The sequence below is a fragment of the Monodon monoceros genome, unplaced genomic scaffold (assembly GCF_005190385.1).
Source record: "Monodon monoceros isolate NGI ecotype Baffin Bay Population unplaced genomic scaffold, NGI_Narwhal_1 Super_Scaffold_18, whole genome shotgun sequence".
NCBI classification, from domain to species: Eukaryota; Metazoa; Chordata; class Mammalia; order Artiodactyla; family Monodontidae; genus Monodon; species Monodon monoceros.
The window spans coordinates 18,102,259-18,115,758 of NW_021703774.1; the positions used below are offsets into that span (position 1 = coordinate 18,102,259).

The 13,500-nt window shown below is 41.0% G+C and overlaps 1 protein-coding gene across 1 annotated transcript in view; it reads right to left on the reverse strand.

Annotated features, from left to right (window-relative positions):
- Positions 1-1,082: 1,082 nt before the first annotated feature.
- Positions 1,083-13,500, reverse strand: part of RAB3GAP2 (RAB3 GTPase activating non-catalytic protein subunit 2) — an 87,905-nt gene continuing 75,487 nt past the window's right edge. Inside the window, exons 28-35 of the mRNA XM_029231055.1 lie at positions 11,271-11,341; positions 8,774-8,809; positions 7,451-7,525; positions 6,918-7,136; positions 3,627-3,716; positions 3,198-3,419; positions 2,225-2,383; positions 1,083-2,019 (exon numbers count right to left, since the gene is read on the reverse strand). Of these exons, the coding sequence (XP_029086888.1) occupies positions 1,864-2,019; positions 2,225-2,383; positions 3,198-3,419; positions 3,627-3,716; positions 6,918-7,136; positions 7,451-7,525; positions 8,774-8,809; positions 11,271-11,341 (1,028 nt within the window). The 3' untranslated portion in view covers positions 1,083-1,863. The remainder of the gene's footprint in view (positions 2,020-2,224; positions 2,384-3,197; positions 3,420-3,626; positions 3,717-6,917; positions 7,137-7,450; positions 7,526-8,773; positions 8,810-11,270; positions 11,342-13,500) is intronic.

Sequence of the window (13,500 nt, forward strand, 5' to 3'; positions counted from 1 at the left end):
AATCCCCAAATTTGATTACATGTCCTACTAGAATAAGTTCAGCCAGTTTTATTATCTGAAATGCTTATTAGATACCCTCTCCCCCAAAAGTGATAACAGAATCAAAGTGACCATGATTTATTAATCTTTAAAAACGCCTGTAATTCCAAGTTTCTTTGACCAGCCTCCAAGGTTCATAACTACCTTCAGAGTATTTAGAAAAGTCACAGAAAGAACTAATCTTTCAGAATACACGCAAGTGACTATATAGAGCTAGACACGTTTACGAGAAATCATATAAATGTGTCTGGATGGGGCAGCAGAGATCCCAGCAGAGGCTGAGAGGCTAGACCAGCCCGAGGTCGTTTTCAGTGTTTCTATTGCAGCGTGTGCCTCAATCAGACATACAAGGCCCTCACCCCACGTCCTCAAGACATCTGAAAATTAATCTTTCAAGATTTTATCGACAAATGAAACTAATTATTAAGTAAGTTTTAGACAGTTCTTATTTGGATGTGATCTCTTAGTTAAAAAGAATTTACACTGGGATATCCTCAAACATCAGACTTTTCCTTTATGTTCCTGATATAACGCCTCAAATTTGTACAATTGCGAGAGTTGGCTTCTTCCTAAGGAAGTGAAGAACAAACTTCGGTATCACAACGAGTTGCTACGAATAACAACTGTGATCCAGGACATGTCAGTACTCGCACTGTATGGCTACATTCCAAAGATTTACCATAATAAATACCTGGTGTTATTTGTACAGCTCTTTACAGAGTTTTGGTTTACAGTTTTTCGGTTAATTTGGTTTTAATCAACAAATGATTATTCAGCACTTGGACTGCTCTAGGCACTATAGTTGTATACTGTATACAACTATTAGTTGTATACAACTAATACAAAATTAGTTGTATATATCCTCTCAAGCCAGCTGTGAGGTAGGTTCGCTAAAGCTGTAGTATCATCACTAAGCATTTTCTGTATTGTTCTTAAGAACAGGTAACATTACCAAATCCCAGAAGCAGACATCTCAAAACACTCGTAGGAAAAATAAAGTTGGACCTTAGATTTTTAGCATCTTTGCCCCTTTTTTTTAAATGTAAGTTTTACAAGATAATACATTTTTACAATTACCTGATGTGGATACAGCTTTGAATCTTGGCAAAAAGCAAATCTTAACTTGCATTTTAATTAATTTTGCTGTGTTGCTTGCATCTTAGATTCTGTTTTGGCAAGTACAGCAGGTTAAGGGTTCTATTTGGTGTCCATTCTGATGAATATATGATCTTGAACCCATTATTCCGCCACAGGCAGGGTCATCCTCCTCTGATGGCAACAGCATAACCTCTGGGAAAGAAACCTGTCAGCATCCAGAGCTCCAGGGGGCAGTGCCGCAGTACGGGACCAAGCATGATAACAAAAGCGTTTTCCCAACATTTACTAAAAAGGAAGTGGTGTACTTCTCTCATATAACTGGCGGGGACTATACATGAACACGTTTAAATTTAATTACAATAACGTTTTGAGTACGAAGTATAGAATGTTAAGAACATAATCTGTAAATTATAACCAACTTTAAATAGCAAAGTTTAACAATAAAGCTACTTAAGTGCTTGAATTAAAAATAAACAGTCAGACATCTGCAAGAGGAATTAATAGTATAATTGATACTTGTTCGTATTTTATCATCAGTATTAACCAAAGGAGGGGAATTTAGCCAAGACTGCACTTTTTAAAAGTAATAATGTATTTTTATTTATTTTACAAAAGGAAAAAAACCATATTCCCTCCATGAAATTCCAGATCTTACTGTGTAAAATAACCATGCACTAATTCATATTATAGTCACACAATTTTAGACTGTTTACAGTAGATAAAGTGTCATAAAGGAGGAATAGCTATGGCTTCCACAGCTTCAGTGAGGTGTAAGGCTAAACTATACTGCCCGTGGTTTTCTGGTAAAAGCTCAATTACTTTATTTACTAGTTTAGCTGTTGTTGCAATTGGCACTTCTGTGTTTTGAAGATCCTGGGGGTTCTGCAAATGGGACACAAAAATAACCCGTCAGTTACATACAACTGAATCATCTTACTTGAACTTAAGCATTAGCCAGAGAGTAATTTCCCAATAAAAATGCTTTTCTTCAGAACTAAGTAGATTAAACTTAAATTTTTCCTCTATTGAAAATGCACATGAAAAAACATCCAGTGACCTGCTGACTCCTCTCACTGCCGGCACTTACCATGGCCTTCAGCCAGGTGCACAGCGTCGGGGGCAGCCTGGCAAGTAGCTCCAGCCCCTCCCTCGTCTGCGTGCGCAGCACCGCGTGCGCCAGCCGCTGCCCTATCAGCACCAGCAGCTGCGAGGCCAGGACCTCTTTGTCCTGAACCTGGAGGATGGCCTGTGGAGATGAACGCGAACAAACATGCAAAAGCTAACAGCTGGGCTTCCTTTAGGAAAGGCACCACCCGTGCCTAGTTCGGTGCCTAGGAGAGGCTACTTCATTTCTGAGGTATGGCCATTTATACAACGAAAAGAAAGCCCAATTCAAACAGCACTTAAAACCCAAATTTCTTCTCATCACCTGACTTTGGCCGCCTCTTATCTCCTAATTTTTCAGTTCAGCATGACTACAGGAGTCATTTTCAAGCTTTAGGCAAAAGAAGGGATTATATTAAATCATGTCGTGACTAACCGTGGGCTATGAGACCTCCTGTGACCTGGTCCCTGACCTCAGACCTCGTGTTCTTTCTGCCTCTAGCAATGCTCCCCCTGGTTTTCTGAGTGGCTGGGCTGCTTCTTATCCTTGGGGGCTCAGCTCTCATGTCACCTCTGACCACCCTATTATACTTCTCTTTATTCACATGGTCTTGTGAATTTTCTTCACAGCATTTACCACTCAGTACAGAATTGAGCATGCTTCTCTGCTCCTACTAGTAGACTGTGGATTCTGAGGAAGGCACCCTGTCTGTTTTGTTTATGGTTCTGTCCCTCTGCATAAAACAGGCTCGGCATACGGCAGGAGTTACACTAAACATTGACCAGAAACAGGAATCTGATTAGTTTTTTATTTTAATTCTCTTCACGTTTTGTGCCTAGAAGTTCTAACAAAAGAAGGAAAAGCAAAAAGCTTTATTGGCAACTTTACTGATTCTTTACTCGAGCTATCAATTTTAAAACTTGAGCCCAAATGACATTCACCGGGTGATCATTACCTCTTCTCCTAAGTGGTCAGCTCCATAGCTGTAGAGTTCCCCCACATAATGCCTCCTAACAACATCTTCACTAACTTGAAGGTGATGGGCCAGATCCAGGGCCAGCACTGGCCAATCTTGGTCTTTCCCAAAAAGAGTGGTCATTGCCTCTTCTGAGGAGCCTTTGTCCTTCGTGACTGCATGTCGGGCCTGGACAGCTGCACTGACGACTTTCAATAAGAACTTGAAGATGGGCGATGGGCAAAGAAGGAGAGCAACATCTTGTTAGTATGTTTCATTAAAAATATGCAAATCCAAGTAATCGTTGACTTTCCTGTCAATTACTGTGGCTTTTCCATTAAAATAGTTATCAAAAAAAGACACATAATTTAAAGGGAAGTTAACTCTCAAGAACACCTTAGAGGTGGTCATCCCAATAACTGTAATTACCTGCTGTCGTACAGAAATAAAATTTGCATCCATTTCCCCACTAGGTAATAACTGAATTGAAGTTAGGTCTTTGAAAAATGCGTTTTTCCCCTAAAGAGAAAGAAGAGACCGAGAAAACTGATGAGTATGAACTGTTGTTAAGGTGAAAAAAAAGATTTAAAAACGAAGTCATCTAATCAAGAATAAGTCTTTGATCTTTTTTGTCTTTGAACAATAACACTTAATTCTATTCATTTAATTTTTATAACTATTATCTAGCGTGCAGTAGGCAGCCTTTAGGGTGGGCCGCGGTGGTCCCCTCCTCCTGGTACCCGTGCCTTGTGTAATGCCATTCCCCCGAGGGGGTGCTGGTGACTCACTGCTAGTGAGCAGAATTAGGCAGAGATGAGGCAGGTCACTTGCAGGATCAGGTAACAAAAGCACTGTGCCTTCTGCCCTAGGAGCTCATAATCACTCTCACTTACTCGGAGGGCTGCTGTGCCGTGAGCTGCCCTACGGAGTCACGCGTGTGGCAAGGAGCTGAATCCCGCTGGTAGTCGTGTAAGCCTGGAAGTGGATCCCCAATCCCGCCCCCGGTGGAGCCCAGAGGTGAGACTGCAACCCTGGCTGACACCCCAGCTGCAGACCTGCGAGAGACCTGGGGCCAGAGCCACCTAAACAAGACTCACACACATGCTACTCATTTGCTGTTTTCAGCCACTAAGTTTGGGGATCATTTGTTGTGCAATAATTGATAACTAACACATAGTATATACTCTGCATCCTCTTAAAAACACTTGTTGAACTCTTAAAAACATTTGTTTCAGAGAACAGATCTGTTTCCGAAGAGCCAAAAAGGAATATCAGGAAATAGGATTTCAGAAGTCCCCAGGAAGGAAATGTAATACAGAGCAAAGAGCTGGAAGACCCAGGCTCTAGTCCCAGGCCCACCCCTTCCAAACAGGTCACCTTGGACAAATGACCCCACCATCCTGGGCTGCTGTTTTTTCAGGTCATGCCAGATATCACCTAAGGTACTTTCTAGACCTAATCTGTGACTGCAGGTCAGCTGGTGTGACCGCCAAGTAGGGTGAAGCGACTCATCCTTTAGTGGTGAGAGACACCAGACTTCCAATGGCAACCCACCACATGTGGACATCACCGTTTGAAGGTTTTCCCACACACTCACCCACAGTCTGTTACTCTACAGTTTCTACCCGGAGGTCTTAGATATAAGGGTCTATTCTACACCAGAGCCTTTGGATTGGGAATATGTGTGCACATTTATTATTTACTACATTCCAGACACAAAGTACTTCATGTTGAGTATGTCATTTAACCCTCACGACAGCCATGAGGTAGGCACTAGAATAATCACGCTCGGGCTAGGAGAACTGAAATAACTAGCCGGTAAATGGCAGGGGTGGGATTCTGTTTCACCTGCCAAAACACACTGCTTTGGTATTTGCACGTGAGAGTCACACAGCTGTCTCAGGCCATCCCAGCATGATCCGGGTTGAGACTAACATAACCACTGTGTTTGTCCAATTCTGGACATGTTCTGGTTTCTAAAAGTACCTTTTTGAGGGGGGTACTGAGCTAGGCCCTTTATTTTGGTTGCTTTAAAACAAAACAAAACAAAACTTTTAAGTACTTATTGAAATAAATTTCTTAAAACATACTATTTCTGCTTATATATATTCTCAGATTCAACACTTCCAAACCATTGTAAATGGGCTTCCTTGTAAATGCCATGCCCAGTCTCCCAAACTTGAAACTGGACTTAATTTTAATCCCCCCTCCTTCAGCACTGAACCTAGTGTGTCCTCAGGTTACTGACTCCTGGAAATCCCTTCATGATCTGTATTATTCTCCCCAGTCCACATCCTCACCAACTCCTGATTTCCAGTGGTTTCCCAGACTCTACTCACCACGCCCTCCCATCCCTTCTGCAGACCTCTGTCATGTACCTTCTCTTTATCACCTCCTTACTTATGAATGCATTAAACAATATTGGGCTCCTGTTATGTGGCCAGCATGGCACATAGACATGGGGATATGGCAAAGAGGTGGTCAGTTCAGGAAATGTAGACAAAGACTTTGAAGCGAAGGTGACACTTAAGTAATAATAACGAATAGGAGCTGACCATACAGAATAGTTGCCTGTGAAAATGGAACGATACAAACACGACAAGAGATGATAAGAATGTCTGCCTTCTCTGAGGGGTGGAGGGTAGTGAACAGTGGCTAGAGCACAAGGTAAGAGAGCAATGGACGGCAGAAAAGGTAAATTATGGGGTGGGGGAGCCTCCTTCTTCGGGCTCCATGTTTCCCCGTGGCAGGAAATATTAATACTATGCCAGGTCTCCCGCTCTGACTCGCTGCTGCCCAAGTGGACGGTGCCTTTGGGAGAAGGAACTGAGCTCTCAGCAGCGCCCTGTTCCCCCTTCTTCCAGGACGCAGTCTTCCTGGGGGAGCTCCCGGCGCCAGGAGCCCGACGGGAAGCCTGCAGGTGTCCGGGGGTGCCGTGGCTGCGCAAGAGCGGGATCATCGTTTACTGACACAAGCTGGGGTGGAGAAGCCAGTTGAGGCTGTGTTTTACGTACTGGCATGAAACTAATACAACTGAATCTGTGTTTTGGGAAGAAAGCTCTGGCAGCATGGGACTGGGTGGAGGGAAACTGGAGGCTGCTGTACCACCCTAGGGGAGACAATGAGGCCTGAGCTCAGGCTACAGTGATGGAGAGGGACGGACAGAAAGGATTTAAGGAAGAACTGATAAGAATGAACTTACAGTGACTGTGGGACTTGAAGAAGGGAAGTGAGCTAGCTGTCTCCAAGGTTGCTAGTTTATGCCAGGGCACAGACAGCGACATCACTCATCAACTGACCAAGCCAGCGAACTCGGGGGGAACAGCAAGTGTAGGTAAGGGTAGGTGCGGGTGAGGGTAGAGAGAGATTTTAGGAAGGAGGTATCTGCAGTCCACAGCACATGCCAAGAGAGGCGTTCAGTAGAAATACATGCCCCAAACTCTGGGGACAGGTCAGGCCTGGAGACACACAAGAGGGAGAAAAGGAGTGTATCCAAGAAGCATGTGCAGACTGAGAAGGGCAGATGGCTGAGAGGGCAGAACCCTGGGACACCAATATTTAAGGTAGACCAGAACAAGGAAGCCTGACAAGGAATAGGGGACAGAGACCGCCGTGACGAATAATCCTATACAAGACACACACAAAGGGCTGAACGACTTCCATAAGACAGTCCTGCTAGACCCTCAGCTCCGAGAGGCTCTCAAGTCCTCCGAGGATTACCTTACTATCAAAGAGGGAGAGTGGCTTCACGGCCTTCAGAGAGAACCTCATGACAGCGTACAGGAGGGAGCACAGGACGGAATGGTGCTCCACCAGCGGGTAGTGGATGTGCCTCTGCTCCAGCGCCAGCTCCACTATGGAGACCGGTCCTTCCACGGCCAGCCAGGCATCCTCCGTGTCCAAGACGGGCACTTGCATTTCATCCCGGCTGACGTCTGCCTGGGTGTTTTGAGAAGGGAGAACTGTGTTCAGAATTGGAGAAATAATAGTTTGCAAACATCTTAATGAGCTTACAACCAGCAGCAAAGTACAAACCCGTATTTCTCCCCACCCCTCAAGTTATAATAGTAAAAAAAAAAAACAAAACCATAAAATCTAATTCTAATAAGGAACATCACTATTTTTTAGGCTTAAGTCAAACCTTAGACGTGAATCAATGAAAAATAATCTCTTTTAATAGTTCTTAAGTCCAATGACTTTCAAAATATTTGACACTTTAGAGACAGTTCAGAATGAAAATACAGCTCTTTTACCTCCATTAAAGTCTGAAGAAGATCCCAGCAACACCCAAGGAAAGATGTCATTGCTGTGTCGCTCATCCCCACATCCTGTTTTTAAGAAGGGACATAATTAGCTCCGGCAGCAAAACTGCTAGTTTTTAATCAGAAAAATAAACAGAACACACAAAAAAAACGCACCTATTCGACTGACTTTCTGCACTGAATAGACAGGTAAGAATTGAAAGTCAAGGCACTTGACTTTAATTCCTTTCTTTAGATTCAACTAATTTTAAAATTAGGCTTTAAAAAAGATGGTTTTACCCTCAACTTTTAAAAAATGTCTCTCTGTGTTGGAAAGACGCAGTGTCATCGGTTAACCACAGCGGGGTGGCAATCCTGCTCACATCTGGCTCGCTGAGGCATTTGCTAGCCAAACCATCACGGTGTGCGGTAAGATTCTTCTCGTGTGTGAATCTTAAAAGTTCCAAGAAAACAGCTTGGTGTGGTTCCAGAGCATCTTTGAGGGACTGAATTGAACCCTCTGAACAAAACTAGGATCCCCAAGCCAGTGAACTAAACACCAGACTGATGCTATGGGCAACGAATCCTTCCTGAAGGGGCCTGTCCAAGGGGCCGCTATGCTCACATGCAGTCTTTTTTTAACCCAAGAGCCAACAAATCCCTTACATCCCTAAGTAATTCGTCCTCAAGGAATACAGCACGTGTGTGTGTGTGTGTACACACGTGTATGAACGGCAGTCATACAGCCACTCTCAAGAGCATACAGACGATTTCTTCAACAATGGAGATTTTTCAGGACCTAAGGGCCTATAATGGCTGGGTTCCTGTGTCCAAGTATTTATTAAGATATTTGTAATAAGAATATTTCAAAGTTTTGAGCAAACGCCAGCACTGTGAATCACTGACCTCAAATATAAGCCCCAGTATCCATGGACTGGAACATTATTGAAGACTATCTGTACAATAGCTATTAGATAAAGGTAGATCAAACTCACTACTCATATGGAATCCACTTCCATTATAAATTTCTAATTTGAAGGACAGCAAAAATACGCAGCAGTGGCTGCATGTTATCCTCCTGTCCACAGTCCAAAGTTGAAGACATCTTGGCAAACTTAGTTTCAACATACTATCTGATAATCTGGAAAGGTAAATTAAAATTGGCCATAGTTCATGACCAGTTTCCTTATTAATATACTATTCTCTTTCCATTTTTCTTATCTCCCGATGAGTCATCAAAATGGTTAAAGGCAGAGTTCATCCCCACAGTTAATAAGGTACTACATAAAGTGCAAAATTAACAACTACACATCTAGTTAAGGGAGATTCACTTACCCTTCGGCATAACCTATCCTTTGGTGCTTTTCCAACCTGAGACAAGAGGACATAAGATGCTGCATTTAATAATTTAAATCAAAAGGCATTACCATGGTACAGGAAGTAGAAAGTAACCAAATTTAAAAAATGTAAATGCAGCTATGAATAAAGGCAGTACTAATTTCATCCATTAAACATTGGTTCTACTCATTTATAACACAACGCAACTAATTTTGTGGTGGAACTTAAAAATATATCATGAAAAATACTGGGCTCACAAATAATCCTATTCAAAAATACTTATTTTTGAACTATTAAATAAGAAAATCTCCAAAAATCTGGTTCCCACTTTGCATAATCAGATTACTGCACTACCTTAAAACCTAGAACCAAACTCAAGGCTACGAATAAGCAGCAGCTAAGAATTCTGCTAGTTGATGAAGACACACGATACGAACCTTTAAATGGTCAGAAAGAAGGAAGAACCGTCTAAAGCAGACAGAAGTTATATTCCTGGCTCAAAAAATCAGCTGGTGTCCTTATTCAGTAAGCAATTAGTGAGATTCAACTGTATACTTTATACAGGGTAATAAGTGGGAGATAAAGGTTCTGCCCTTCAGGAACATTACTTGATAAGACAATTCACAGGAAACAGTGAAAATGAAAAGGACAACAGACTCTTCGCCTCATTACCTCTCACTGCGATTACTGCAATGGCCTTCAACCCCAATTTCAACATACTTCACTCTGCTGCCAGAATCGTTTTTTAAAGATGCAAATCTGAACATATCATTCCTCTGCTTAAAACTGCCCCAATGTCTTCAAGACAAAATGACAGCTACCATTTACTGCGCCCTCGCCAGCTGTGCCAGGCGCTATGCTAAGTAGTTTACACATGTTAGAAAACCCCAGATCCAGAGCCCACACAGGAAGTTCTCCACGGTTGGCTTCCTGCTCCTTTCTATATAGCCTGTACTTCAACCAATCAAAGCTACTTGCAGCTCTCTGAATCCAACATGCTGTCTCCCATCTCCAGGACTTTTTGCTGGAAACATTTTCTCCTCACCCACTTTTTACTGATTCATATATACTCATCTTCCAAAATTCAGCCCAAAAGCCTTCCCTTGTCATTTACTTCCTCTTCCGAGTTCCAAGAGCACCCTGTTGTCTGTTTACTATCTTTCTGATTGTGGGTTCTTTGAGGGCAGGGGCTGTGACTTCTAGCTCTGCAACCACAGAACCTAGCACAGTTCTTGGCACATAAGAGACACTTATAATAAATATTTGTTGAATGAATGATCCTAAACTCTCTGCTTCCTGGTTCGGGACTGCTTAAACCCCGAGTTTTGAGAGTCAGATGGGACAGTGGGTATAGAATGCTGAACATCTGTACACGGTAACACAAACACAGAAAAGGCTTTGTATTATTAGTCTCTCAAGACGGTGGTCAGAGGCGAAATAGAACAATATCATAAAGGCCAAAAGGAGTGCGTTTCAAGAAAGAAGCAGGTAAGTGGGCAAGAAAGATGAGCGCACAGGAAACAACTTACAAAAAAAGGTTACCAATGATTTCAAAGCACTTTCTAGAGGAGCCATGGCCTATAGGGGGTCTGAGCTGGAGTGCTGTTTTCCGTTTAGGAATGTCTGTCATTGTACATTTCAAAGACCATGTTGTCATTATAGTGGTAGTTCTCCTGACATCCACTTAACTGCTGCCATTGTAACCGACATTCTCAACTGGCCTGTAAAGCACACTGACAAGGGCCCTGGCCACACTGCTTGAGGCCCAAAGGCTCCCCTCCAGTACGCCAGCAGCTTCTCCCACCAGTTGAGTTATAGGCTTACCTGTTAGGTCTGTTCCCAAATCTACTTATGCTGGTTGTACATACTGTAATTAAGTAACTGATGAAATATGAACGAGGAAAAAAGGGAGTTCTTTATGTGAATACTGTGTTGACCCCTTTAAAAAGATTTATGGAGGAGAGTAGCTAACTCCTAGGTCTACTGGATTAGATACAGAGGAAACAACTACACGACTAGGGGATAAATTATAAAAATCTAAAGATTTTGCACTCAGATTGCATCATAGCTTTAAAGAAACAGGATCTAGAAATCACAGGCAATGCTTTATGGGTGAGGTTAATGTAGGAAAACCTACGGAAAATTGCAATCGACCCTATTCAGAGAAAATACCTTGGCCCTACATCCAAAGATTGGCGAGGAATTGTGCGTTTGTATGTTTTAATTTAAAATAAAGTGCAAATCCTTGCTTGAATCGACCCCTGGTCCTAATCACTTGGGTTAAGAGGCTTTTACAGGGCATTACTCTCTTTCAAGGATTTGGGCTCTTCAAGTCATCATCATCAAAAGGCCAGCACAGCTGAGCACAAATAAAATGTAATGTCAAATAAAAAACAGTCTAACAAGGCTTAATGTAAGTAATCTTTCTTATATCAGTCAATTATTAAGGGAGCCAAATAAACAAGTCGGTACAGGAAATTTACAATTACCTTACCTTATCCATCAAGTACGTAGCAGAAGAAAACCTTTTAACTAAAAATGTGTTCCACATCATCAGTGCGATGCCTGGACAACAAGTAAAATAAAGCAGTGACCAGAATGCTTCTATATTTTCTCTTTCATCATATATAACAAATTGCTCTCTTCCTTAAGCTTATAAAACTATCTGGGCTATTTATTTAGATATTATTTCTTATATCTTATGTAATAAAATTAATAAAAACCTTTATCTTTAATAAAAATCAGAACTGGGCTGCGTGAGAGGATATACAAATGGCCAATAAGCATAAGAAAAGACTATGTCATTAGTCATGAGAGAAAGATTAAAACTACACAGAGATAGCTTTACACAACCAACAGAAAGGCTAAAATTTTTTTATATGACAACACCAAGTGTTGATGAGGATGTGGAAACAATGAGAATGCTCATACACTGCTGGAGGGATAATAAATTGGTAAAACCACTTGGAAAACTACTTGGCAATATCTACCTAAACTAAGTATGTCTACCGTGTGACCCAGCAATTCCACTGCAGAAACAGTCACAAAAATGTGTAGAAGAGAGGCAAGGACAGCTTTATGCATAACAGCCAAACACTAGAAACAACCCCAATGGAGTTTTCTAATATGTGACCACTAAATAACGTGAAATACAAAAAAAGTATTAAAAAGCAAAACAAAATACAAAAAAACTATTTTTAAAAAACCCAACCAAACAAAAAATCTGGGCCTTACATGTCCATATACAATAAACTGTGGCACTGATATTAAGTTTCTGTAACAGCTGACAGGCAGTGTAAACATGACATTTCACATGCTGTATTATTACCCACACAGCTGGTTCTGTATCTAGGAGCGAGGTCCTGCAGAGGAAGCCAGGAAGCTTACTCAATGCACAAATTGGGTAAAGTTTATTTTTTTAATTGAAGTATAGTTGATTTACAATATTGTGTTAGTTTCAGGTGTACAGCAAAGTGATTCAGATGTATATATTCCTTTTCAGATTCTTTTTCCTTATAGGTTATTACAAAATATTGAGTATAGTTCCCTGTGCTATATAGTAGGTCCTTGTTGGTTATCTATTTTATATGTGGTAGTGTGTATATGTTAATCCTGAACTCCTAATGTATCCCTCTGCTGACAAACTGGGTAAAGTTCTAACTTGAAGAAACGCAATTTTTTTCAGTAAGGATAGAGTATTCTAGAGACAATATTTTCCAAATGAGCCACTTTAAATCGTTTTTTTTCACCTTTGGAAGAACGTAAGATATGAATATATAAAATAAATTTTAAGTTCTTATCATGTAAAATGAGACATTTTAGAATTTCTGCAATTTGACCTCATACCACCTGCAACAAGGTGTTACAGGAGAGGTAATAAGTAGCTTCTCTAGAATGTATCACAGAGACATAAAGGTGATACCTCCCCTTACCTGGACCCAAACCTAGTCTCACCACTTAGTATTTTATTAACTTCCTATCTTAGTATCTGACTAGTCTACTACTGAGCTTCTTGATTAATTCATAGGGAATCTCACCTATCTATTAAATGGAACCAGCAATCTGGTGACAATTTTTCTACAATAATTTGTAACATTTTTTTCAAGGAGACATCAGCACTCCCCGTGGTACAGCAGCCAATGGAGAATACTCATGTTTATCAAAAGAAGCACAAGGGGGAAGGGATAAATTAGGCATTTGGGATTAGCAGATACAAACTATGCTATATATAAAATAGATAAACAACATGGTCCTACTGTATAGCACAGGGTACTATATTCAATATCCTATAATATCCTATAATAAACCATAATGGAAAAGAATATGAAAAAGAACGTATATATGTATAACTGAATCACTTTGCTGTATACCAGAAACTAATACAACATTGTAAATAAACTATATTTCAATAAAAACATTTTTTTAATTGATGCAGATACTGACACAGATAATTCATTCTGTAAACAAATGAAATAAACTTAGGTTATTGATAAATACAAAAAAAAATGGAGAAGAAGAAGAAGCACAAAGTAGTTTGTAGGGTACAGTATTATTAGGCTTTGGCTATCTAACTTTTCCATCAGGAATTACAGTCCTGAGCAGACCATTCTTCTTATCTACCTGTGAACTACAGAGGGAATCAATAATTCATGCATAATATTCTCCTTACTTACACCTAGGAATAGTCATCAGTGTGGGAAACTGATTGGTGGGGAGAGAAGGTG